This window comes from Equus caballus, chromosome 17, assembly GCF_041296265.1.
Source record: "Equus caballus isolate H_3958 breed thoroughbred chromosome 17, TB-T2T, whole genome shotgun sequence".
Lineage (NCBI taxonomy): Eukaryota > Metazoa > Chordata > Mammalia > Perissodactyla > Equidae > Equus > Equus caballus.
Window position 1 is genome coordinate 34755755 of NC_091700.1, and position 27936 is coordinate 34783690.

Below are 27936 nucleotides of genomic sequence, written 5' to 3' on the forward strand. Positions count from 1 at the left end.
AAGAAGACACTTGCCACTTTAAAGATTCCCGGGTGGAGTAAATCAAGAGATGGAGTCTCTGGATAATGTCACATTGCAGTTTAATAAATATTTATTCATTTGTTCAACAAATATTTTTGAGAATCCAATATTCACTCATTCATATATCTATTCACTCAAAAAATGTGAATTGAGCGCCTCTGTACCAGCATGTTGCTAGGTGCCAAAGCAAACGGGAACCATAGCCTCTAAACTCATGGGCTTTTTCAGACTTTGGGGGTACACAGAAAAGAGAACAGATGAGCATAAAACAAATGTACTAAGTGCTCTATTAGAGAAAGAACATTTTTGCCAGCTCAGGTTGAGGAAGGGCTTCTTAAAAAGACATGATTTCCTAGTGGAAACTTGAGGACAATATCAGAGTAACCCGGTGAAGGGAGAAGGAAAGTGTTTTCCTAGAGGAAAAACTCACATGTACACAGGCTGAATGCGTGTGATGCCTCCAAGGAACTGAAGGCTTGGATATTACAAAAATCGTGAGCTCAAAAGAGTGAATAACAAAGAAGAGTTTGGAGAGATGGGCAAGGAGTCCATCTTACAGGGCCAGGAGGCCAGCTAAAGGAGTTGTGTTTTATTTTGAAATAGAAATAGGAAACTACTAACAGGTTTTAAGTAGAATGACAAAATCAGATTTGCATTTTAGAAATAACACTCTGCACTGGCTAAAATGTAGAGAATAGATTGAATTCCTCAGGAGGCTGTTGGAGGAATACAGGTGACAGGTGACAGCGGCCAGAAAAGGGTGATTTTATGGGGATGAAGAGACCAGAAGGCATCCAAGAGATAGTGCTGAGGAAGATGGGCATGACATGGTAATTGACTGGACATGAAGGGATAGAGGACAGGAAAGTCCGAAGAATGATGCCTTGGTTTCTAGCCGGGGAAGTTGGGTTAAGAACGGTACAGTTCACTGAGATAGGGAGAACAGGAGCAGAAGCGGTTTAGGGACAAAACAAGGAGTTCCTTTAGGACATGTTTGTTTCAAGAGTCTGTACGACTTCAAAGTGCTGGACATGGAGCAGGCTAATGGAGATTGGATCTGGAGATTAGGACAGAGCTGTGTGCTAGAGACGTTAAGTTACATGTTATCTCTATTGATAATAATACAAGTCATGGGAGAAGATAAGACTGCTTAAGAGGACATGCAAAAATGGCCTTCATATGACTCATAATATGGACTGATTTTACTCAATTTTCATATTTTGAAAAAAATGAGTGCATTTCATGAATGTTAAGCAGAAAATGGGAAATGGCGAAGAGGAAGGAGGTCAGTATAAGGGTATGACAATCCCAGCAGAGAAAAGGCTGAAAAGAATCCAAGAATCAAACGTATTTCTGTGTCTGAGTGCTATAAAACATTCTTAAATCTGTAATATCTAGCATGCGACAAGCTGGGTCATTATCTTCATTCCTCTTGCTTAACCAGAGCTTTTAACCAGTCTATCTGGGGAATTTTTTTCAACATGCAAATATTTCACTCATCTTTTAAATAATAGGAAAGATAAACCCAAAGCTTATTTTAGAAGTATTTGCTTTGTGATCACCTTTGTTGGAATACTCCATGTCTTACTAGCTTTTCGGTCAAATTTTATTAATGTCTCTAAACTTCTGTTTCTGTGAACAAAGTGAGGATACTAATTTTACCTATACTTTTTCATTTTAGAAATTGACATCTTATGATGATGTTTTGCCTATCATGTACATAGTTTATAAATGAAAACATTTCTGCTAGCCATAATGTACTGTCTGTGCAGACTTTCACCAGTTCATTACGGAGAGAGGAAAGAATGTGCAGTTAGTGGGGAGAAAGTCAAAGTTCATTCATGCACAATAATAGAGATACATACTAACAGTCGTCACTTTTGAACACTTACTATGTACTAAGGGCTTTACATGAATTATCCAGTTAAATCTCAAAACTACTCTATGAAATAGGTAGGTATCTTCTCCATTTGATACATGAAAAACTAGACAGAGAGGCTAAAAAAATTGTTTAAGATCACACAGATGTACAGTGTTGGATATATGTCCTAAATTTAGGTCTGTTTAACTTAGATTGCATGTGTTCTCCTCTAAGCTATAATGAATTCTGAAACTCATCAAGGGGGTTAAAATATAAATAATACCTAATGATGTAACTGAAAGGAAGCAATTGTCATAGAATCTAGAAAAGAATAATCTAAATATAGATCAACGTTGGTTGGAGGGAGACGTTGTTTCTGAGGGTGGCCAATTTTTCAGTCACTAAAAATTATATAATTGGAGTAGGGAGAATGTTCAAGTCAGTTACACAATCTGGGTGAGCTCTCACACACAACTTTCCATACTCTTTGCTGATTGCTGTATCCATTTCTGTGGTAATGGGTATACCAGATGATAAATCAACCAACCAGCTGTTCCCTGACCAAAAAGAAAAAAATCCTTTGTGAGTTTGTAACTCAGAGCAATCTGAATTTTTTTTTTTTAAAGATTTTATTTTTTTCCCTTTTTCTCCCCAAAGCCCCCCGGTACATAGTTGTATATTCTTCGTTATGGGTCCTTCTAGTTGTGGCATGTGGTACACTGCCTCAGCGTGGTTTGATGAGTAGTGCCATGTCCGCGCCCAGGATTCGAACCAACGAAACACTGGGCCACCTCTAGCGGAGCGCGCGAACTTAACCACTCGGCCATGGGGCCAGCCCCAGAGCAATCTGAATTTTAAAAAGTCAGTTGATCCTCCAAAGCCAGATTATTCCTCAGTGAAATGGTAAGATGATGTTTCTGTGCCTGCAGAGTGGAGGACCAAGAGCTAGACCACAAGTGGACTTTGCTTAGATGCAAATGTCTGAAAATCGCAGCTGGGACCAGTGATGTTCTCTGTGTTGACTAATGCTTAACGGTGTGAGAGTAGAGCAGCCCTCAAAGTACAGAAATACATTCTGATAAAATCTGTGTAGCATCTTTAAGAAATAGCTAAAATCTTCATCGTGTTTGGAAGAGACTTACACGTGAGCAGCACACTGACGTAAAAAGAATGCTGTCACTTTGTGCAGCTATCCTAAACATCCTGCATCTATGTCTTTAGTCCTCAGGACTTCAGGAAAGGTTACTTTAATACTACAGCTTTCATTCATTACAAAGAGTATGAAGTCAGTGCTAACAACATCTCCCTAATCTTTGCTGCCTGTCTTTAGAAGTTAGTGGACGAACATTCAAGCTGAATCCATTTTCCGCTTTTGTGTGACAACCCACAGGGGTTTTAGCTAAAGCGGCTGGCTTCCTCAACCACCCTGGGAAAATCAGCACGCCCGATCTGAGGCAGGGGCGTGTAAAAGGCGGCATGATGAGCACTATGGTAAATGTAACTCAATTTGGTGCTGTTCAAAAGCTTACTGACATCAGAAAACTTTCTCAACAACAGGAGTACCACAAAGAAGAAAACATTTCTAGTGCTAGGAAAATACATCATGGTATGGTGTGTGGGGGAAATGTGTTTTATTCACTTATGCTGAGCTAAAAGACCTGGTCACCATCTTTTTTCTTCTTGAATACTATTATTTGCGTTCATGTCAGCTCCAATTAAGTAATACCAGGCCAGTCCTTGTAAGGAATGACCAAATTTAATTAAACTAACAACTTGACAAAACAAATACATTCTGTATTTGATATGCTTGAGTTAGAACAATATTAGTAATCAAGAAATGGAGAAATGAATTTCTAACTACTCAGAATATTAATGCGTTGTGGCCATTAATAGACTATTTAATATAGTTGATGATGCCAAGGATTCAGTGAAAGGCAATGGATATTTAATGAGTGCCTACTCTGTGGGAGGCATTGCAGGAGTGCAGGAATAATAAAGATTATACCAGCTTTTCCACATGGGAAGGATATCAGATATAATGATGCAGATATTACACTCTTTGAAAACAAAAGTAAGGTAAAGTAAAACAGTATATATGAAAAATCTTGCCATGTAAAAAAATCTAATCTCACATACCACACTCACACACAGCAAATATTTGTTGTGCACTTGCAAAGTGTAACAGCTAGGAACTACAAAGACATTTAAGACAGACCAGGGTCTCACAATGCTTAAAATCTATTCAGGAGAAGAAAAGTATATGAGAGATTGAATAAGAATAATTTATTTCAATAATAATTTGACACAGTAAAAAGGAGACTAAGAAGGCAAAGTGTGATGAAAAACAATTGTATGATCGTTCTGTGAGTCAGAGGTGGGACAGCTAATGGCTTTAACAGCGAGAAGGGGTTTAGATGAATGGAGAATAACGCAAGTATTCCAAGATTACGTGAGTGAAAGCAGGAGGGAGAGACAGGCTTTGGGGAGCAGTGGGCAGCCCAGTTTGGCCAGGTCATCTTTTCTGAGAAAGCTTGAGTCCCAGCTCCTTAGACTGTGTGTTTGGAGATCTGGGCCATAATACCCTTTGGCTGCTTTCGAGTCAAGGAATCCTGACCACTCCACTCTTCTTCGTCTACCTGTTTTTCTCATTTGAAACATACATATATTATTACTTGAATTTCTTAACTCACAGAATTTTTGTGAGGACCAAATAACATGCTCTGTATGAAAACACTTTAAAAACTAGCTAAGGAAAAGAAAGATGGGAATCCTTGGCAGTAGAGTCTGAAAAATAGGTTTGAAGCACATTGTGGATGCCTTTGAAGGAGATAAGGAGTTCTGAATTTATTTGGTAGGGAGCACGGGACGTTTTGCAACAAGAGAGGGCAATCATCAGAGCAGTGTTTGGAGGTTGTTAATTAGATAGCAGCGTAAATGAACAGAACTGGAACCAAAAAGGGAAGTGGAAGTGTCGAGTGAGGATATGCAGGCTGGAAAGGAAACGACCCCCTGCTGAGAAAAACCTACCGTGACTTGGACCTGGTGTAGGGAGGAGGGATGTGGGGAGTATAAAAAATGTGTATCTAAAACTTTTTTGCTTGACAGGTTCAAAGAATAGAGGTACCCGTCTTTATACGGGGTGAGGAGAGGGAACCAGTCTAGGGAAAGGAGGAAGGCAAGAAATTCTGTTTAAAATGCCAAGTTCAAGTTACCTAGAGGATATGCAAATAGAACTGGACAAAAGCCTCTATGAATATGGAACTAACCAAGCTGGAGTTCAAGAGTTGTGCTGCACGGCTGATGGTGATCACTGAAACCAGGAGATATACGAGAGCTAGAAGAAAGAGAGGGGAGGGTGAAAAGGGGCAATTACGGACCAGGAGGATTTTATCTATATTGATAATAAATATAGATAAATATAAGTATGTAAAGTGGATAATGAAAGGTTATTAGAATATATTTCTACTAAATATTAATACAGATTATTTTGGCTTTTAGTTGCAAATAGTAATTAAGTATCACTTGTCATATAACAAGAAAATTGTGGAAATGTGCAAAATTAAGTACATTATTGGAGTTGTCCAATAATAAGTACATCTTTAGGCCCTTTTAACAAACCGGTTTTAAATTTTGCCTCTTTGTAAAATAACTAAAAACTAAAATACTGTGGTTTAGTTCCCTCGTTTTATACATCCTTGCAGTCAAATTCAAACCATTTTATGATGAAGAGGTCACTTCACAGCATTTTTTTAAATTGTAATGGCTTCAGGAGAGGGGTTGCAAAATTACAGGATTAATTCAATTTTTACAAACTCATGAGTGGGAGAAGGTAGGAAGAAAAAGAGCATTTGTGCATGTGAATGGGTGAGCCATTCATTAAGTGTGAGGAGGAGGATCCAGAGAAGAGAGACTTGCCAGGCTTGGACTTGGGGAGCACCCACAGGGTCCTAATGCCCAGTCCTCTCTACGTCATTCTGGACCCGGCTGGACTCAGAGCTCAGGAGGCCAGCTGTGAACAGGGAGCAGCTCCACAAGGGGCTGGGGTGCAGGGTCACATATTTACATGCAGGCAAATGAGCAAGGGTCCGAGGCTGCTGGAGTGGGCTCGTCAGCAACGGGAGTGCATTTGACTCAACCTGTTATGGTCAGTAGCTCTGTAGGACCCTGCTACTGTGCTGCTGTGAACTCCCCTGGTCTTTGTGAAGCTGTTGATACAATGCACTGCTCGCAGCAGGAAAGGCATTAAGAGCTTTGTTCCGCTGCACACACGCAGGCTTGGCAAGCAGCCACTTGAATCTCTCCTGCTAGTCACATAAAAACGTTCACCGCCGTTACCAAAAAAGGCAAGGGCTCCAGAGTTCTTTATGAGGACAGCTAACCGTTTTATGTAATTTACACTGAAGAATGACCTTATGGCCCACAAGAAAGTGAGCACGTGGAGCTGTGCCAGGACATAGGGCCAGTTACCCCAGAAATAAGCTCTTAAATTCACGGAGTGTAAATTTGCAGGTGTGTAGTCTGCAAGAGTGATTCTAAGATATTAAGATTGCAGTTTTGAATAGGATTATACTGTTCATGGTATTAAATTAACTGGTGTCTTTATTTTTCAGGGCTTCGTAGATATGACACATGCCATATAATAAAATTAACTAGCATGAGCACCTTCTTAGGTGTGCTAAGCCTTTTACTTGATTATTTCATTTAATACACAGACACAAACTATGAGCAAGGTTATCTTATGCCTCAGTTTCATCATCTGAGTGGTTAGGTAACTTGCTCAAGGTCAAACAACTGGCACGCGTTTCGCCCGGCTGACCACAGAGTCCATGGCATCAACCACTATGGTTCCACCTCATGTTATACGGGCAGTGTGTGTATTTAATATACACAGCTGCCTTCTGATTCTACACAACAATACTCAAAGATAGTAGTAAGTATCCTAATAGAAAGCTTTACAAGATGAAACAAACTGTATACTTTTATATGCATAGAGCACCTGAGGATTCTAGAATAATTAAAATGTTAACAGTTACAAATATTAGGCTAATTTCTTGTACATGAACTATTCTGGTTCACCTTTTACCAATTATAATTCCTCAAAGGTCATTAGGAAAGCATACCGGTGCGGTCTGGTACTTCAATTGGACAAGAAACAGCATTGCTTTTTCCACATCATTTAGCAAACCGCCCTGGGGAAGGGGTTGCCCTTCTGAAGGACTAGCTTTGGGCTCTCTTGTCATATCCTTGTGGATAAATGCCATCTTGTGTGTGTTTTGTCTTTTTCATGGTAACACTATCTGCCTGACTCCCATCTCTTCCACACAGGAGAGTGAATGATGGCCATGTAATACCATCCTGTAGATGTCAGAGGATAAATATTGCTGATTTATTGTCACTAAAACTCTGGAAGCAGATCACTAAACATTTTATAGGAAGCTCAAGATTTCAGTCACAGATGAATTCCATTTTGTGCTAAAAATCACATAAATCTGAAAAACAATTTCTCGGATATGGGACTTCAGCTTTTGTAAACTTAAAATTATTGAAAGATATTACCCTGAAAAAACAATAGATACATACGAGGCTGAATAATTGGAAAAGGTCTCTCAATAAATATTATTGTTAGCATCAGAAATTCCCAATTATTCATCAGCAACAGAGGTCTAGTGTATCCTTTTGTTGAAATCGTAAAGCACAAAGAAAATGCCAGTAAGCCAAAAGCAGCAACTTGGCTGAAAGCAGAGTACTTCTGAGTCTTGACCTGCATGCGCCATGATGTAAAGAGAGGCCAGAGTCCGTGAAATTTTGCAATGAACTTGCAGAGGTGTGGTTATTTATTCAGCAAGTCCAGACAATGCACCATGTACCTATGGTCTGATGTTGAAATATGTGCTTTATAAAATTCATCACTGAACTGATAGGAACCCCTCCTTTTACAGTATTAGAATGAAAAATTAAGGGAAAAAATTGAGAATATATGTACTATTTTCTGACACTGTTGAAATACCAATTGGTCAGAGTAGAAATGTGAAACTTGTTAGTCTGCTTCCTTAGAAAATCTGTCACCAACCGGAAGTAGTTCTCCTGGAAGTAGGGGTCATTACAGGGTGGCCAGGTTCTGCATGTACCCTCCTTTCTCTTCACAGGTAGATGTTACCTTTCGCAGGACACAGATAGGTTTTGTGCTTTCCCTCAGAAGCAGGTCTTCATTTTATCTTACTCTAGCAGACATTCAAATCTCTTTTATTCTCCCTTTATTCCTAGTTTGTAAATCTCTTATACATACCTTTCTTGTAATTGACCTAAAATCTTCCTTTAAATGATGTGGAGAACCTTGCTGTTGACCTAGAGAGATACAAGATTGCCCAGTAAAGTATACGGTTAATATCATTTGATAAAACCAGTGAACTACGTCATGCTACAAATAATCCCAATAATAATCTATATTGGGATTATAAAATGTGGCTACAACTCAAAGTGCCTCTTTTCTTTAGGCCATTTGTGACAATTTGAAGCACCTAAAGTTAGGGATAAAACTTTCCCTTCATGTTTCCCTTCATGTAAGGCATCTTCTTCATCCTTTCTCCAAGAAACAGGTCTTTGTTCTGATGTATTGAAACAGACATTTGAAGTTATATATATTCATACATTTATTCATTTTAAATATTTTTCAAGCATCTCTAATGTGCCAGATGCTGTGCTAGGAGAAAAGAGACCAAAGATCTGTCCCGCCCTCACTTCACATATTGATTAGACCGCTGCTAAGTGGAGGGCACTCTTCAAGGCACTGAGGACACAGTGGTGAACAAGCCGGGCCCAGTCTTTAGAGGATTCCCACAAAGAAACAGGCTAACAGATACAAAATGGCAAATGATACAACTAGGCTCCACACGCAATGGGAACTCTCAAAGGGGCATCCAGTGGGGCCTCGGGTTCCGGAAAGGCCAGGTCTCCTCCACACAAAGACCTGGGAAGACTGAGTCATGAGAGTCGGCAGCTTACAAATTGATGTGCATTGTCACATCTCCCCTTGGGCCGGGACAGCCTCTCAGTTGTGAAGACAATTGCACTGTTAGGGATGAGTCAAGTCACAGTTCAGATCAGCAGTCGCTGAATTCAAACACAGTCCTGTGAAAAGAAAGAAAATGGTTGGTAGAGCTTTATTAGCTATTTCTTGGAAAAAAAAAAAAAGGCAGAATATAGGCATTGTGAGAGAAAAATAGCTTTCAATTTACACCTCATAGGACTGAAATATATCTCAGCTTCAGCTTCCCTGAGGGTGTTTGACAAACAATCTGTTTCACAGTCGCAGGAAGTGTGCCACAAAGCTAAAGCACGGTGGTCACAATGCCAACGAGAAGCTCATTCTTTTTAAGAATCACACTTATTCAGAGGGATACTTTTCAGGACCACGCTCACTGCCAGGGAAAGCTTTAAAAAGACAAAGCCATAGGGTCTTTCACATTCTCAACGCTGCAAGATGATCTTATAAATACAAGATAAAATTATAAATAGTATAAATGTTGGCTGTACACTTTGCAGGTCTAGGGTGCATGGTCTCCAGCTCAGTAAACTGGTGAAATATTATCTATACCCCACAAAAGGGTTGAAAGAGGTACAGAGTTTTATACCCACTTTCCAGAGGATCACTCTCCTTCCAATGAATCTAGCTTGCATGTTTTCACTGACATTGGTCCAGAATACATATTTTGAAGTTCTTTAAAACGTCGGTACAGCTAAATAGCAAATGTACTGGATCAAGTTCAATATACTGAGAAGACAAATAAACTATTAGCAGGAGAAGAGGTTTGATTAATTCTCTGAGGAAAGCGTCATTACCTTGTTCAAAACACTGCGTCCCTTGACATTTCTGTGGAGAGGAAAACTCCATCAAACCTTGTGTTATAATTACTGAAGACCCAATAATTTACTTATGTATGGAATCTGCTGCTTATTTTTCTTTTTAAACAGTGAAAGGAAAGTAATATAGGTACACGGGTTACCATGGACCTAGTGCCTTAGCTTCTGAAAGAAATCAAAGCAAATCAGGAAGAAACAAAGAAAATTGAGTAGAGCCGTTAGTCCTTGCTCTAAGCTGGTTTTCTCCCTTATTCCTAATCTTGGTGAATAGTTCTACCAGTACCAGGTGCCTTCCTCTCACTCCTCACCCCAAATCTTTGATTCTGCCTCCTCTAAATAAATCTCTGAATAGTATATCCTTACTATCTTCCCCCGTCTGAACTGCCACCACCTCATCCAAGCCAGCTTCATATCTTGCCCAGATTCTTGCAGTTGCTAGTTAACTAGTTTCTCCACTTCCAGTTGGCCCACCCCGCAGCCTATCCATCGTTCAGAGCCTTCAAATTCATATTTTATCGCATCCCTCCCCTTCTTAAAACTGAACACACCTCTCATGTGATAACTTCTAGAATAAGATTCCAACCCCTTGGCATAGCACACAAGGTCCAGCACAACCTGGAGCAGCATACCGTACCATGCCACATTCTCTGCAGTCCCCAAGCGTGTGAGTCTGTCCACCCATCCTCTGTTCTAGCTCTGTGCCGCTACTTCTGCTTGGAAAGTCACCCACTCCACCGTCTCATACTTCACCTGGTAACTCATAGCAATGCCTTAAAATCTAGCTGCAAATAATAGTGATAACTTATAGTAACTGAGCGCTTACTATGTGCTAAGCACTCTACGACCATCTTCTTATTTTGTCCTTTAAAAAAACAGCCATGATTAAGGAACAAGGGAGACATGAGAGAAGAACCAGGGGAGAGTGGTATCATAGAAGGAAAAGGATAAACAGCTTCAGGAAGACAGGTGTGGTCCACACTGTAAAATTCTGCAAAGATAAAAAAAGAACAAAGATTCGCAGTATGCAGTTGGATTTTGCAAAGAGAGGAGCACCAGTCAACTTGGAGAGAGTATTTCTGGGGTGTTCTGGAGGATGAAGCCAGGTACCACTAAGTGTGAAAGTTAATGGGAGCTGAAAAAGTGAAAATAATGGGTACTCTTTCAAGTTATTCTTCAAGGGAAAGGAAGAAAGGAGAAACTTTAAGATCAAAAGTGGTACTTATAGCTATTGACGAAGGTGTGGTAGTATTGAGGGAAAGATTATTTGTGATGATTTTAAGTTGAGAAGAAAGAGTGAAGAGATATACACAGTTTGTAACATAAGTAATGTAGTAAAATCAGGTAGCACAGTCCAAGCCATTAGAATTACCTCATACGTGGAGAGGCAGGCTATGCTTAGGAAGCCGTTCTACCTGGTGTCTGATCCTGGCTCCATCTTATAGGATGGTTCACCTTTCAGTGCCCAGTTTCCTCAGAATAGCACCTACCTCATAAGGTTCTTATGAAGAATAAATAAGTTAATGTATGTAAAGGACTTAGAACACCAATATGTTTAACTACCATTATTATTGTTACCAAAACAACAGTGGAATGGTGTTTACTTTGTTTCAATTAGTGGAGCAGAAACTCTTCAAAGACAAGGGCTGTGTCTCTGACACCAGTATGTCTAGCACAGAGCACGGAGCCTGGGCCATAATAGATGTGCAATGAACACGTAATACATGGATGGATGAACGCCTGGAGGCAGGCAGGCTGGCCAGGGTGACTTTTCTTAATATTCTTACCATTACTTACCATTTTTAGAATACGAAAAAAAAATTGGACAAAAAAGAATAGAGCTCTGTGTATCAAAAAAATACATTGAATGTGTTTATAAAATGCTGAAACTTCTAAGAACAAAATATGTGCCTTTTAGCTTACTTGAATTTTCCAAAATCCTTCTCTGAAAACCAGTGGTTAGTCTCCCACCTAAAGGTTGCAAGGAGGCATTGTCATTGCTCTGGAAAGCTCTGCCTGCTCCAGCTTATATCCAGCTGTTATGTTAGATTAGAGACACCAAAGAGCTTCTTAGTGACGTTATGTTTATCTGAAGACTAATAGCCCTGAATTGGCTTTTAAGTTTCCCCATATAAGCCATTTATTTAGCTGTCCAAGTCCATTACCCACCTCCTCTCTGAGCTACCTTTTAACCACAGCTCACACGGCTCAGCCGTGACCGCCCCTCAACCCTAACTCAGGATGCACGGAGAGGTACCCTAGGAGTGCCTTTATTTACTTTTTAAAAATATTAGATAGCTTTTCATTCTCTATAAATTAAAACAAAACACAAGTTTAAATGATTAAACAAGGGTTATCATAGGACCCATGCATATCACTGAGTAAATTTTAACACCATATGAAAATCACGATGCCTACATTTTTATCATCTTGGTCTGTGGTTTCTCCTTAGTTTGCAAACCATTTATGAGACAAGAATGGTTTTCTATTTTCCCTTGCGAGGAAGCAACTGTTTTCTTTTCAATAAAGAATGCAGAAAGCAAGCATGAAGGGGTTGCATGAATGTTGAATGACAGAAGTAACTGCCACCTAGTATCACATGGACAAGAAAAACAGTCTCCGAGAAGGGCAAGAAGAATGTGCATACACCTGAAAGCTTAGTGATCTGATTTTGCACTGGCCGGGTTGCAGTATCTCCATATTGTAGACAAGAAATCCAAGATCCAAAGAGGGTGACTTCCCCAATGTCAGGCATTGACTGAAAGGGGACTAGCACCCCTGGTTTGTAGGACAGTTTTGTGTTTTTTCCCCACCATACCACAGAAGGATGGAAGACCCCTGGGACCCTTTTACGTTCACTACAGTAGGAAGCAATGGAGCAGAGTTGACGGCTGCTACTAACACAAAGAGAAACAAGAAAGAGGATTCTTACAATTTATTGTAAGAATTTATTGTAAGAGGAGCACATTCCTCTCAGCTTGAAATGGAGTGGCATTAGCTATTTATTCTGGAGTCCCTTCCTTTGCCGCCTGCAGGCATGTTTCAAGTGTCAATTGTTGAGCAGTCTGTGGTCAAGATTATTTATTTTTCAAGTGTCAACCACATGCTTTTATTCCTGAGACCTCACACAGATTGTGTTTGACACCATGTTGGTCATAATCCTTCTTCGTTCAGCTGTTGGGATTCCCACATAAATCACCCTGATGTCAAAGTCTCCATTGATTCTGAGATCTTACGTATGTAATTCACTTTAATCAGCAGGGATAAAATGTACACACATACCTTCTCATTGGTGATTTTCGGAGCAGTAACAATTTTAAAAGAATGAAGAGTTTAAGCATAAGGTGACCTCTCATTTTCTTTTCCTCTTCCTATGAGGGTATTATCTTTTTTTTTAATGCAGAAATTTATCTTCACAACTGAAAAATATTGATTCATAACATATTCTAATTTTCTCTTACATAGAGAATTGTGTTCCTCCATTTGTCACTCAAGCAGATTCTCATTACACATCCTTAAAGAAAATATGCTAAAAATGTTCACTTTTCTATATATTTAATAATTATAGAGAAAGTACTACTTAGTGAAAAAAGTACAGATTTTGTAGTATTTAAAACGTACGTTTGAATCCTGCTTCCACCACATACTAGCTATGTGACCTTGAGCCAATTATTTAACTTCCCTAAGACTCAATTTCATTTTGTTTGCAAATAGCAGATCAAAAGAATAATTTCCTTTTCAGGCTGTTGTGAGCACTATAGGCAATATAACAAAGATTCAAGTCTCTGATGTGACTTGCAAAGGCAGACACTCAGTAAATGTAGCTATTATATTGTAACATTACTGTTGCATTAAGCATAATACTAATTGGTGCGTTCTCACAAGATGAGCTTTAGAGCCAAAATGATTGCTTTTGATTAGACACTCTGGAAGCAGTATCAGTCTTAGCTTATGTTTCTGCACATTTTTTCACGACCTCCCATATGCCAGGCTCCATACTTCTCAGTGGAGTTTATGGATGAACACTGCACAATTTCTGCCTTTGGGAAAGTTTCTGTCTAATGAGGGAGATGAATGAATGGGTGAGTCACTTGAATACAGCTTGAAAAGTGCAATGTGAGAAGTGTGAGAAGGCAGGACTTGCTTGACAGCTGTCAACTGGGAGTCAGTTACATGGAAGAATGGAAAGGCACAAACTTTGCAGGACCTTGCGACTCTTAGATAGTGTGTTTTTTTAAGTGCAGTAACTACTCAGTTCCCTAGAAAGCATACTCACCCACAATACTATGAAATACTGTAGCAAGTTGGTAAAGATGCCAGAATCTGTTGAGAAAAAATGTTTTAAAGATTTTTAACAAGAGAGGAGAGAATTTCTGCTCTAAAATTAATATTTTTCTTAAATCTAATATTTTGAGTTTAGGTTTAAAAGAGGTAGGTTATGCAGATTAATACTTATTTAGTATTAATATTTTTACTACAAAAATATTACATGAGTACTGAACAGAAGTACATCAACTAAATGTCGATAGTCTGGTCATCTCCCTCACCAAACCCACACCTCTCGCCTGAGGTCACTTAGGTGTGATATGTCGTTTAACATACACAGGTACACGCACACATTTTCTTTTCATTTTGGTTAGAAGTAATTATTGCTATAGTGAAGTGGCAACTAGCACATATTTTAGGGGCAGACAGTCTGACTTCCTTTCCACTTATTGACTATTGATCTTGAACTGCTGGACTTCGTTTCCTCATCTGTAAGGTGGAGATGATATAGTGTCTGCCTCAAAGGGTTATTAGAAACATTAAATGAGTTTATTTACATTTATATAAAAATATATGTATAAAGTGCTTACAACAGTTCAGGCACACTGAAAATACTCAATAAATGTTTGTTATTACCACATGATCATATTATACATATTACCTGATGATATACATATTTCAAATAACAACATCATGAAAAGCTTTTTGCATCAGTACATATAAACCCTGCTAATTCTTGTTAATGGCTACATAGTATTCCACAGCATGTCTCTAACATATTTAACAATCCCCTGTCCATGAGCATGTAGGTCGTTTTTCAGATCTTTTTCTACCACAGACATGCTTTAGTAAATATCCTTTTTCACATATGCAAGATATCACTTATTTGCCTAGGATTTATCATTACTCAGTTTTAGATGTAACAAAATATATGACATGATTAGAAAGAATCTGCATTATGTAGTGACAATAATGATTAATGTTTCTTGACAGCCTGTGACATGCCAAGCACTGCTCCAAGCATTTTACACATATTCTCTCATTCGGTCTTTACAATAAACCCATGAGGTCTTGTCATTATCCTCAAATTTACAGAGGAAGAACTGAGACACAAACATATTAGGTAATTTGCCCAAGGCCATACTACTAGAAAGTGATTCACTGAGGAGTATAACCCAGGAAGTCTTATGAAGAAAAGCTGTTTAATTGTGAAAGGATAGATAGATGGCGGAATTCAATATGCCATATCCTATAAGACCTGGTTGTCGATAATAAGAGGTGCGTAAGATATCCTTTATAGACAGCGGCTGATGATACGAGTCTTCTCAGAAATGAGGCCCATTCAGCCTATGATTATAAAGGAACTCTTCCTAAGTTTCCTTCTAACTTGGCTTTAGAAGTAAATATATCAAAATTTTCCATTAACTTATGAAGCCCTCAACCATTTATCATTATTCCTCATTGTTTTATCTTACATAAAAGGCAAATGTTTATTATTAACAATAGAGAAAAATACAAACACTATGGTACATAAAATAGCACTTTGGGACCTACTATGTCATTTGTAGTATAGGAATGGAGGCATTAGTGAAATGTATTCACTATTCTTTCTTTTTTTTAGATTTCATATTCAGTGTGTTAATTTCACCTGTTAAGTTAGTACAGTGTTCATTGCTTTTTTTGGTCAAAAGAATTACGTCAGTGCTGTCTGAAAACTAAAAGACATAAGTGAAATACATAAGTTTGGAAGGAAATCCATTTTACCCACATCACACAATTTGACTACTTTCCATCAGTGATTCAACCTCAAAAGTTGTTCCTCTGCAACTGTCTTTGCTTTTGTCTTTTAAAATAGATATAATGTTGGCTAAATATATTCTTTTTAGTAGCATTCCCAAATAATTGTGAACACTAACTCTTAACCTTTAAGTTTAATTAAATATATTATCTCTGAAAATCTAGAAGATGGCCTCACCTGGGTCCTTAACCACAAAGAATAATTGGGAATTTTCATCTGCCCTCAAAGAAGGATTCACAGATGTGAACAGAGCATGTAGGTATTCTCACCTAGAAGATTTTAAAGAATTATATCATACAAGAATACTGGGAAAGATAGCAAATAAAGTAGGGAGAATGATTGTGTAACAGAGCAATCTTGGCACTGGCACAATGAATGACAATATGAATATCCTTCACGATTTAAAAATGGGCAGCTGGATATTGCCTAATCGTCCACGTTGATATTGCCCTCCACATTTAATTGATCACAAAGCATTGTCGCTATTGCTGAAATGCTTCTTGGATCTGAGTCCTCAGTCCTCTCACTTTCACTGTCCTCGTTGAAGACCTGGATTGCACATTCCCCTCAACGGTTCTCCTGCCTCTAGTCCTTCCCTGATTCAATCTACCGTAGTTCTCTTTGTACAAATCGAGTTCTGATTGTGTCACTTCAAGCTTAAAAGATTATCAGTGACTTCCCATTTTCTGTAGTTTCTGGCGTGGAATGCACGAACTTACACCGACAAAAGTGGCTCTAACCTTAACTTCTGCCCTCACCTTTTGCCCTGTCCCGCAGCTTTGTATGCTTCAGCCACCCCACTTCCTAACCCACCACGCGTGCTCAAGCCTTTCCTCCTCCTATTCCTTATGCCTGAGATGCCCTTCCCTTTCGCTGCTTTCAAACCCTGCTTAGTCTGCAAGCTCACGTTTTTCTTCTCTGGGACGTCTCGCTGCGCTCCGGCGCCACCCTCCCCCCACACCCGCCTCCACCGTCCCCCAACCCCACCCCCGGGGCCCCCAAAGTGCTGATGCAATGACTGTGATTCTCAGACTCCAGTAGGCATCGGGTTCACCTGAGACAGTTTAAAATCTTTGACTCCCAGAGATTTTGATGTTGATTTGGTGTGGGACCCCGGAATCTATGTTTAAAAAACCCCTCGGGGACTTGCAATACAGATCTGTGACCATCTTTGGGAATCATTGCCATAAAGAATAGGGTTTAGGAAATTGTAAATTATATCCCATTGAGTTAAGAAATCAATTAGTGGATCTTACCCTGTTTTCCTTCCCTTCCCTCCTTTATATATGATATCATATAGAATAGAAACAAAAATACAAAGTTTAAAAGCACTGTCCTAGAAGTCAGGGTGCTCAACAATATTTGTTGAATAAAGAACATTCATGAAGCTGCCTTCAAATTCTACTGGATGATGGAAAATTCTGATGACTGTGACATTTAAATTTTATTTTAAACTTGTATTGACCCTAAAAAAGACAAAATCAAAGTTTGGAGTGAAACTAGATTGACAGTAGACTCTCTGATAGCACCATCTTTTTGGAAAAAGGCTCACGATGTATTCTCAGCTGAAATCTTGGAAAGATTCAGTCCTTAAATTATCAGCATTCTAAACATGTACTGACTTTTCTTTATTCTCTCTGAGAAAATTATGGTTGGCAAGAAAAAGAAATGTCAAAACATGCCTTTAAACTGATACATACTCTTAAACGTTCTCCTTAAATATAATTTTAACTTTATTTTTCCAACAAGAATTTTGAAAATACTTTTTAAAGACTAGATATGAGGTCTTTCTTAAGAATGTATGTTTACATATTTAAAGTATTTCTTGAAAGAAAAGTAGGGAAAGGCCCAGTCAAAATTCTCTAAAACTAATTTTTTAAGATGGTATCAATTTTAAGATGTCATAGGAGGCAGTTCATTGAAGGTTTTCTTTTTCTCTTCTTTGTTTTTCCTTTTTAAAAAGTAATAGATACTACTTGAAAACAAAAGTTAAATGTAAAATAATTAAATGTAAATGCAAATTAATGTATGTGAGAAATATATAGCAGATGAGGTAAAATTTTGCCATAATCCCATCACTAATAAATAACCAGTTAGCAGCTGGACATATATTCTTTATTTTTGTATGCGTCAATAATACATACGTACATTTTAATAAAATGGAATAATTTTATGCATACCATTCTGTAACTACTATGTAAAAAAATTTCATTACAGAAACGTAAAAAAATAATACAGCATCATATGTGCTGTATCTAAAATTAACCACTGTTACCATTTTTCATAGTTGTTTCAGATCTTTTAAAGGAATCAAACACTATACATAAAATATAAGTCCCCTCTGTTATCATTCAGCTTCCATAGTCCCCAAAAGCAGCAATGATCATTAATTAGATATGTATCTATTTCAATTTGCTGCTGCTTTTTTTAATCAGCATTGCGTTTTTAAGATCTGGTCATTTTGATGCGGTTTTCTCTTTGTTTTGTAAATATAAATAATGTTGCATTAAACATACTTGTAAATATTTCTGAGTATACATGAGCAGAATTTCTCTAAGATATATACCTAAAGATAGAATTGCTGGGTCGTGCTGGATGGACAATTTCTGTTTTCCCAGATATTACCAAATCTCTCCAAGGGATTGAGTCAATTTACCTTCCTACCAGCAACATCTGAGAAGGTCTGCTTTCTTGTCTTGTTGAACTATCTAGGTTTTGCCAATCTTATGAGTATTAAATAGTGTCTCGTTATTTTAATTTTCACTTCCCTGAGTACTAATAAGATTATGTACAAATAAGACAAGTTTCCTTTTCTGAGACTTGCATGTTTATGTAATTTTCCAATTTTTCCATTTACTGTTAGGATTTTTGTCATAGATTTATGAGAGTTTTTATTCATTTTAGATACTAGTCTTTTGTCTTGGAGTGCGGGAATAAATATATACACTAAACAAAGTTATGTTGTAATTTTGTATATTATTACTGAGAGTTGTTTTCTGAGAATTGTGCAATAAAAACCCCACTATAATTGTATATTAATCAATATTTTCCTGTAGTCTTGTCAATTTTTGCTTTGTATATTTCAATACAAAATCAAATTAGCATATAATCTTAGTGGACTGTCCTTTTGTATTATGGAAAGTTCATCTTTATTAATGATTTTAATTATGTTATATATATTAGTTAAATTATATTTGGACTTTTGTTAGTATTACTACACCACTTGCTTTTGTTCCTCTTGACCTAATATTTACTTTTTATATCACTGTATTTTCATATTTTCCTGTAGTTTTGTTTTACAGCTGTCTTTTATAAGTGATATGTAGTTTTGTTTTTTAATCCAATCTAACAAACTGTTTTAAACAGGAAAACTGAATCCATTTACATTTGTTTTATTTATGGATATATTTGGGCCTTTTATTTGGGGGTTCTGCATATAGATTTTTCCCTTTTTTCCACCCTCCTTCACAGCTTCTTGTTATGTCAAGCAAGTTTTCCTTCTTTGTTATTTTGATTCTCTGCTGGTTTCTGTCCTTTTTGTGGAAACTTGTAATCTTAACAAAGATACTCTCTGCCCGTCTAACAAAGTTCCCTGTCTTGGATAAGACAAAGACTGAAGATAGTTTAGATGCCCGCTGAATTCCTCCATTTATAACCTCCTTACTATTGTCTCAAATTTTAGTTTCAGCATTAAGTTGAAAAATATCAATTATGATTATTACTTGTGCTTATGGTCAGTAGTTAGTTGGATTTACCAGCATATCTTATTGATTGCTCAACCAAGTTTCTGGCGTCCACAGTTCTTTCCTTTGAATTTGCTTTTTTTCTGTGCTTTTTGCAATTTCTCAGTGTGTATCTATAGGTGGGTGAAACCCCTTCATCTCTGATGCCTTAAAATATCTATATTTTGCCCTCACTCTTGAATTATATATTTTTTTTGATCTCCATGGCTCACTTGTTGATTCATAGCCTATCTCTGGACTTAGAGACCAGCAGAACCATTCACTTTTGACTCCACTCACCACTATGATGTTCTGGTATATTTTTGATTCACAGAGATGTTTATCTTGTTTTGGGCATAGCTCTCTCTTTCCTTACAGAGTGTATTAACAATAAAAGGGAAAATCCTCAAAGCCACCAAAAAGAAATGGCATTATTACCTTTAATTTTTAATCTATCATTGCTGCTGATGAGACCAAGTGGAGAGTGTAAGATATAAAATCACAAAGCTGCCTTTAACCAGGTGTCAATGTCTCCACTAGCTTTTTTACCCCCCCAAAAAAGTTAACTTCATAGGCTGGTATTTCATTTCATTAATAAACTGTAATTTAACCAATCCCCTCTGGTGGATTTTGACTTATTTCCAATTGTGCCCTAATGCAAATGAAGTACAATAAACATTCTTGTGTATGTATCTTTGTACGTTTATGTTAGTTCTATATGATAAATTTTCATATATTGAGTTGCTGAGTAAAAATCATGTCGATTAAAATCTTGTGAGAATCCTTTGTATTGTGACTGCTTTTTTGCCTTGTTTAAGGTTAGTTAGCTTAGTTAGGGGCACAGGCTTTATCTAGGTATGAATCCTAGTCTACCATTTATTTCCCTGATGTGCGCCTTTGGACAAACCTCCCTAATCTTCCATTTTCTTATCTGTGAAAAGAGGATTAATACAGCACATGCCTCATAGGGTGGTTGTGAGGATGAAGTAAGATATTGAATTCAACAATTAGTGTGGCAACTAACAATTAATTATTTGCTGAAGACACTGAAATGAGCTAGAACATGCAAATTGCAGACACTCCCAGAGGTGTCTAAAAACACTGGTGCTGTGCATGCCTAGGGGCAGAGGTTATGGAGGAAATCTCTGTACCTTCTGCTCAGTTTTGTTGTGAACCTAAAACTGCTCTAAAAATATATAGTCTATTAGAAAAAATACAACACTTGCGCCTGGGGGCACTTCTGGAACTTCTGATTTGGTAAATTGGAGGCAGGCCTAGCGTCTGTGTTTTTAAATCTCCTTGGATAATTCTAACACACCTTCAACTTAGAAAGGCCTAGTGGCAAAGTATTAAAAAGTAAAAGGAAAAAAGCCCTTTCTCTTTGAGTTTATTGAGCTTCAGTGCCCCCCCCCCTTGCCCCGTGGACTTCCTCCAGATTCGAAGGGCAGCCCTGCAAAGTCATTCTCCAAAGACAACCACTGCTCCTCCTTCTGAGGCTTCTTAACTCCACTGCCTGATGCTGAGAGTGTTCTCTTCTAACTCTCCCACCACAAAGATGTCTTTATTCATTTGCTCTGACAAATGAATGATTCTATTTTACTTGGTATTCATTCACTCTACAAATGTTAATTCAGCATCTACTGCCTGATGTTGATTATGCTACTTTTTGGGGAAAGCCAGTGAGTAAAGGAGGCTTAATTCCTCCCCTTGCTGAGCTCGGGGACAGTGGCGGATACAAGCACGCAGTGACAGTGGAGAGGGGGGCGGGCTTTGATGGGAAGGGCAGGGAGCTTGACAGCTGAAGAGACTTCTAAACACTAGCCTGAAAGGAGGAGGGAGGCGTGGTCAAAGCAATGGCAGGGATAGCAAAGACTGGGAGTGGCAGACTTAAGACCTTCAAGACACCAGATCATTGAGTAGAAAAGGGGCTAAAGTGAGATTTAAAAGGCAAACTGAGACCAGATGTTTCCGTGTCTTGTAAACCATGTTAAGCAGTTTGTGAACAATCCTAAGAGCAATGAGAAACCTTGAAAGATTTTCAGCAAAGGGATTACCGTGATGAGATTTGCTTTGGGGGTCCGGGCTTTTTGGTTAAGAGCCTGGTTAAGTGGCTGTTGGGGGAATTCAAATGGCAGGTGATGCTGCATCCAGGGTAGTGGCAGTGAAACAGAGAGAAACCAGGGAGTGGGGAGGGGAGGTGACTCAGCTGACTCTGTTTGAAAGGAGTTTACCTTGAGGCGCCCATGGCACAGGGTTGAGTAGGCAACCAGTTATCAAGGTCCAAAGCTCAGAAGAGAGATCTGAGTTGGAAGTAATTCAGGGAGGTTCCTTTGTATTATTTTCAGCCCTGAACCAAAACGCAGCATAAAAGCTTTTATTTCATTCAATGCTAAGCAAACATGTTAGTTAGAGCTAGGAAGCTTAATTGACTGATGGTCCATGCACATGAGCGTAAATAAGATTTGGCTCCAGATAGCAATTACTACCAGCACCTCTTCCTTTCATCTCATGAGACACAATGTAATTGTAAACATCAATCTAGACCAGACTTAGCCAAAAAAAAGAGTTCACTTTTTCCCTGTGGGGAAAAAGACTTATTTTCCCTTTGTCTTTGCTGCAGGTGTGTGTGTTGTATGGCTTGCCAAGCCTCCTCATCAACTTCGTTTGTAGGCAACAGGCGTGATCCTATCTGTGCTGTTTGTAGCGAAAGTATTCCCAACCTTGAAAAGCGTATTAAAGGTATTAATGTTTAATGAGCTAAAATAGACACTTCTGGAGCCAATGCCTTGATCTTCGCCCTTTAGTTAAAAGTGTAACTCCACAAAGGATACAAAGAAGAAAGTTTGGCTTTTCTGATGAATTTCAAACTATTTCACTAGGCCAATTTAAAACCTCCCTTGTACTGCTCACACTATTTGGACATGACTTATCTTTCCTCAGCAGAGAGGGAGTAAACATGCACTCTGGAGTGTCATCTGTGGGTGATAGAGCAATGAGGAATGACTGCTTTATGGTATCTTGTGGGTGTGGGCTGGGGGATACATGGCTTTATTTGATCATTCTCTCATTCCGGTAATAATATCAGCCACTGATTGTTTTCTCCATTAAGACTGTGAACTTACAAGGCACAGTGCGTATTTGAGATCTGATTAAATAGACTGAATTGAATAGGCTTTTCTAATTTACTTGAAGTTGTAATGTGAGTATTTACGAAGCTAATAGACAAAGGTCTACAGTTTACTAAACTTTTAAGAAAAAACAAGCTCTTATACAAAAACAAACAAAAATGTTATCAAAGAGAGTGAGTTTAAAATCTTATTCATAAATTATAATAATTTGCCAGAACAAGCAGTTCTTCTGAATTTTGCATAGATATCCCTCAACCATTGACAGTCTTCACTCATTTATCCTTTTCTTCTGTTTACTTGCTTAGGACCCATTAAAATGCTCCAGGAACATCTTATCATTCATCTTGAGTGATATCTATAACTCAACTCACTGCTTGAAGGATTAACTCATTCATATGACCTAAGATTTTGTCCAAATGGTAACAATTGTAAAGAATATTTAAATTTTAGAGATTTTTGAAAAGGTGTTAATAAATTGAAATAATAATGTTTACTCTTTTCAGTTCTCACTCAACTAAACTGAAAAGTTGTAAAGGTGCTGATGTCTAGCTATTTTTTTTAATTAATGACATAAAAAGCGGCAGTTAACAAGAACTGTTTTTCTTATAAAAACAATTAAATTGTTTTAATCTCATCATAATCACATTATACTTTGCAATGATTGCAATTGATTAATAGACCAATTTTTCAGCCATTATGAGTGAGCACAGAAGGGAAAGAAATCACATAACTTAAATCATATCGATAATCAAAACATTCATTTTAAAGAAATAAATATCTTTTCTAATGCCTTCTATTATCTGCTTTAGTAAAATTGAGAGATTTAGGATTAAAACTCTTTTTTTCCATTCCTTCTCTTTCTGCCAAATGTTAATGTACTATGTATACAATAGGCAATATGATAACGTTGTTTGCATCATTCACATAACTCTTATTATCTGTTGCACTCTTGCATGTGCCATGCCCCCCCACCTCTCTCTCATTCTCTTTCTCTCTCACACACACATACACACACACACACATGCATATAAAGCACATATGTCAGGCATGTAATGAATGTGCTATATATAGTAACTATTATCATTACTCTTTATTCTGAATAACATCTTGGATAAAATTTTCGGAGTACTTCACAGGACTCCCCTTTTTTTTTCTTTTATAAACTACACATTGTGCTATAACATAAAAACACTTGACCTACAGTTGACAGAATGAGTGTGAACATACACGTGCAGAACGCAGTTTCACTTCCGATGTATAGCCCCCTTGGTCTTCAATGGTTCTGTTCACTTACATGACTTACTCTGCTCCACTCCTAGTGTGTATCTGTGAGGAGTAAGGAGGTGGGAAGATGGGAGGTATCATTATTAAATAGGACGTCCCCCCTCACTGCATTTCACAACTCTCTTCCATAACTCAGAAACCTAATCTGTAGGGTGATGTTTGCCAGGAATGTGAAGAGACTTAGACCATTTGTTGGATGCAGATGATCAGGCCTCCATGATAATTATAAAAACCTTTTAAAAGACATACAGATGTGCCTAGTTTGGCCATCTGGTCAAAATAAGCATTTTCTGGGCTCTGTCTTCACCTTTGCCCCTACTTAGACATGAGAAATGTAAGGAATTTATTGGCTTGTATTTGAGGTCTGCCTTGACTGAGGTTACTAAGATCTCCCCTTCACCTGTACACATACACTCACGTGCCCTCACACCATCCACGTGGAAAGGATGAGAAGGAGGTGAAGTTGACTCTAGTCAGATTTATGGCCCTGTGATTCCAAATACCTAAACAAAATTTCCAAGGATGGTTTTGTATTATTCAAGAGTTCAGGGGACCTATATGCTTTTTATAATGCGTCCCATAGGAAGAAACAAAGAAAACACAATTTTCGAGTTTTAATAAACGTAATTTATTTGGGACAGGAAAATAAAGAATTCTAATAACTTGAGCCGTGCACAAAATGGACTTCCTTTGGGTGTGAGCCATGATTGTAGGGTTTTGTTTAATTTTGTGTGTTTGGTAATTCAATTAGATGCTCTAAAAAATGACGGTCATCACTTTAAAGGCCTTGTGTTTTGAAGAACACTGATGAGTTGCGTGTCCTTTTAGACTCAGTCCTTTTGAATCTTGTAAAACCACACACAGATGACTAAAATGTCTCAAGTCAAAGGGCTATTCGCCTTATTATGTGTATACACTCAATTGATTTATCCTTGTTAATGGTTGCTTATACAATGAGCTCACGATAGGTAAAGTATATATTCTGTATACTATTTCTGTAACTTCCTGTCAGCCTACAAATATTTCAGAATTTTTTTTAAGTAAGTACCCAAATTGTCTCTCCATTTTCTTTGTTAGTCAGCTAACTGCTATACCTTCTGGCAGCTGTCTCACAAGGTAGACTGTTGGTCAGGGTGGCATCAGACAGGTGACTACTGTTAGTTCAATTCATGACCAATACTGAAGAAAAAGGCAAGTCTCCAAAGTCTGTGTCCTACTTTAATGACCTAAGTCGTATCATTTTCATTTGTGTTTAAGGCAAATGTAAACCCCTTGGTATGAGGTTATTTCTCTACTGGAACCCCAGTTGGTGTAGGGTACCCCCAAACTCCCACATAACTTACAGTCTAGCCCTGGTCTTCCTAAAGTCTTCAAGACTGGTCATTGTGTATATTCAGTCTAGTTCTGCCAGTAGGTGCTAACCGTGTGGTGATTATAAAAGTCCCAAATACGCTGGATTAAGGCCAAATCTAATGGACCAGAAGATGTTGTAATGCAAATAATCTCTAGAGTGAAGATGCAATAGGAGATGATAAAATGAGCAGTCAGACCAAACTTGTAAAATTTCAACTTTATGCGTTTTGTTTCATTTTGGTTCTAATCTTACCTGCTAAATTTACAAGAAGTATATTTAGAAGCCATTTATAATCCTACATTCAGGGGACAAAGTAGCTCTTATGCCTCAAGATGAAAATGTTCCATTAAGCACTTTATCATATATACATATATTTTTTCAACAGAGACATTTTGACATCAAATTATATAAATCTACAGATCAAAGAGGTGTTATCTTACTGAAAGGAAAAAATATGATGATATAAGGAAATCAATAAGATGAAGCTAACTCTTCTTTGAAACTACGTCCGTTGAGTTTGATGTGGAAAAATAAAAATCACAGAAATGGTTTCTGTTTCATTTTTAACAGAACCAGTCTTCTACTTTGGCGATGTCCGGTACTCTGTGGATGAGAGTGCCGGCTATGTGGAAGTGCGGGTATGGAGAACAGGGACTGACTTGTCCAGGTCTTCTAGTGTCACAGTGAGATCTCGGAAAACAGATCCTCCCTCTGCTGAAGGTAAGCAGTTTCTTCCATCACCTCTTTTAATTGTTCCACAATGTTCAATTTACCATGACACAAAATACTTTAAAGCTAAAATACTTTACTCTTATTAACACAAGATAGTTGAACGGATGTTTTTTCTGGAATTATTTCTATGGAGTAGATAAATCGAGGCTCTGTTTACTACTGTGAGAAAATACATTTAAGGGCCATGAATCAGAGGCTAAGTTACAAATACATAAGTCAAAGACTCTAAATTCTAATGCTATATTTGCATGAATTGGTTCTCTACACTTGGTAAATCTAACGTCATTGAATATTATGACATGGTATGTACTATAAGAATAATGATACCGGCCACCCTCACGGAAATCTAATGACATTTAAGTATCATGCTGGTATGCATCTCTAACTTGGCTCCCTCCTTATGCTAGCCAAGTGTCTTCATAACTACTTCAAATGCAAAGACTTTTTCCACACTTCATTATAAAAGCCATCCTAGTTGGCACATGCCTGCCTTTTATTCTGGTATCTACATCTCCAATGAGCTGATCATATAGTTTAGGACAAGCATAGGATTAGAAATTTCTTTTTAATATAATGATGTACACCTGAAACATATAATGTTATAAACCAATGTTATAGCAATAAAAAAGAAAAGAAAAGAAATTTCTTTTTTCTTCTTCTAAATTACCAACAATGCAAACTCTCTCTCTCTTTCTCATACACACACACATGCATGCACTCATCTACACCATGCATGTTTTGTAGTAGCTCCAGAAAATAAATACAGATATTTAACTAATGTTAACCAAATGTAAATGTATATATTTTATATATAATTCATGATAATTGTATATTTGATTGATATGCTGACTATTTTAGACCTGATTTTTATTAGCTCTATTTGAGAATTCCAAAATAAAGATGGAGGAACTATAAGACAGAAAGCTAAAATAACTAGAGCTGAAATAATTTAGTTAGACATAGGTAGAACAAAGGTCAGAACCTAGTCTTTGATCTACTGTCTCAATAACAAATGTAGATACTAATCTTTATTTTGTAGATACTGGTCTTTATTTTGCTAAATAGTATAAATAAATCTACATAATTCGCTTCTCATAATTTTGTTCAAATTTAGTCAATTCTCAATTGAATAATTCTTTTGTTACTATCATAGCTGGAACAGACTATGTGGGAATCAGTCGAAACTTGGATTTTGCACCTGGAGTCAACATGCAGACTGTTCGTGTTACCATTCTGGATGATCTTGGACAACCAGTGCTGGAGGGAATTGAGAAATTTGAACTGGTGCTTCGTATGCCTATGAATGCTGCCCTCGGCGAGCCCAGCAAAGCCACGGTGTCCATAAATGACTCTGTCTCAGACTGTGAGTGTTTATTAATTTACAATGATAAGTAAAATGATGAGCTAGAGTTTATATAAATGTTAGTAAAATGATAAACTAGAGTTTATATATCTGTATTAGTTAGCTAAGGCTGCCGTAACTAAGTACTACAGACTCAGAAATTTCTTGTCTCACAGTTCTGGAGGCTGGAGTCCATGATCAAGGCGTCACTAGGGTTGGTTCTTCTAAGGGCTGTGAGGGAAGGATCTGTTCCAGGCCTCTTTCCTTGGTTTGTAGATGACCATCTTCTCCCCACGTGTCTTTACATCATCTTCTATGTGTGTCTACATGTCCAAATTTCCCCTTGTTATAAAGACACCAGTTATATTGAATTAGGGCCCACCCTAATGACTTCATTTTTGCTTGATTACTTCTATAAAGACCCTATCACGAAATAAGGTCACATTCTTAGGTACTGGGGGTTAGGTCTTCAACTTAAGAGTTTGGAGGGGACACAGTTCAACCCATAACAATACCCTAGCTGACCATGTCTTTCTTCCTCTTCCTGATCATTTTGATAGAATTAGATAGT

At 37.8% G+C, this 27936-nt stretch overlaps 1 protein-coding gene across 1 annotated transcript in view; it reads left to right on the forward strand.

The window, feature by feature from the left end:
- Positions 1–27936, forward strand: part of FREM2 (FRAS1 related extracellular matrix 2) — a 169549-nt gene that overhangs the window by 97487 nt on the left and 44126 nt on the right. Inside the window, exons 7-8 of the mRNA XM_001915694.6 lie at positions 25862–26011; positions 27177–27386. Coding sequence (XP_001915729.4) covers positions 25862–26011; positions 27177–27386 — 360 coding nt within the window. The remainder of the gene's footprint in view (positions 1–25861; positions 26012–27176; positions 27387–27936) is intronic.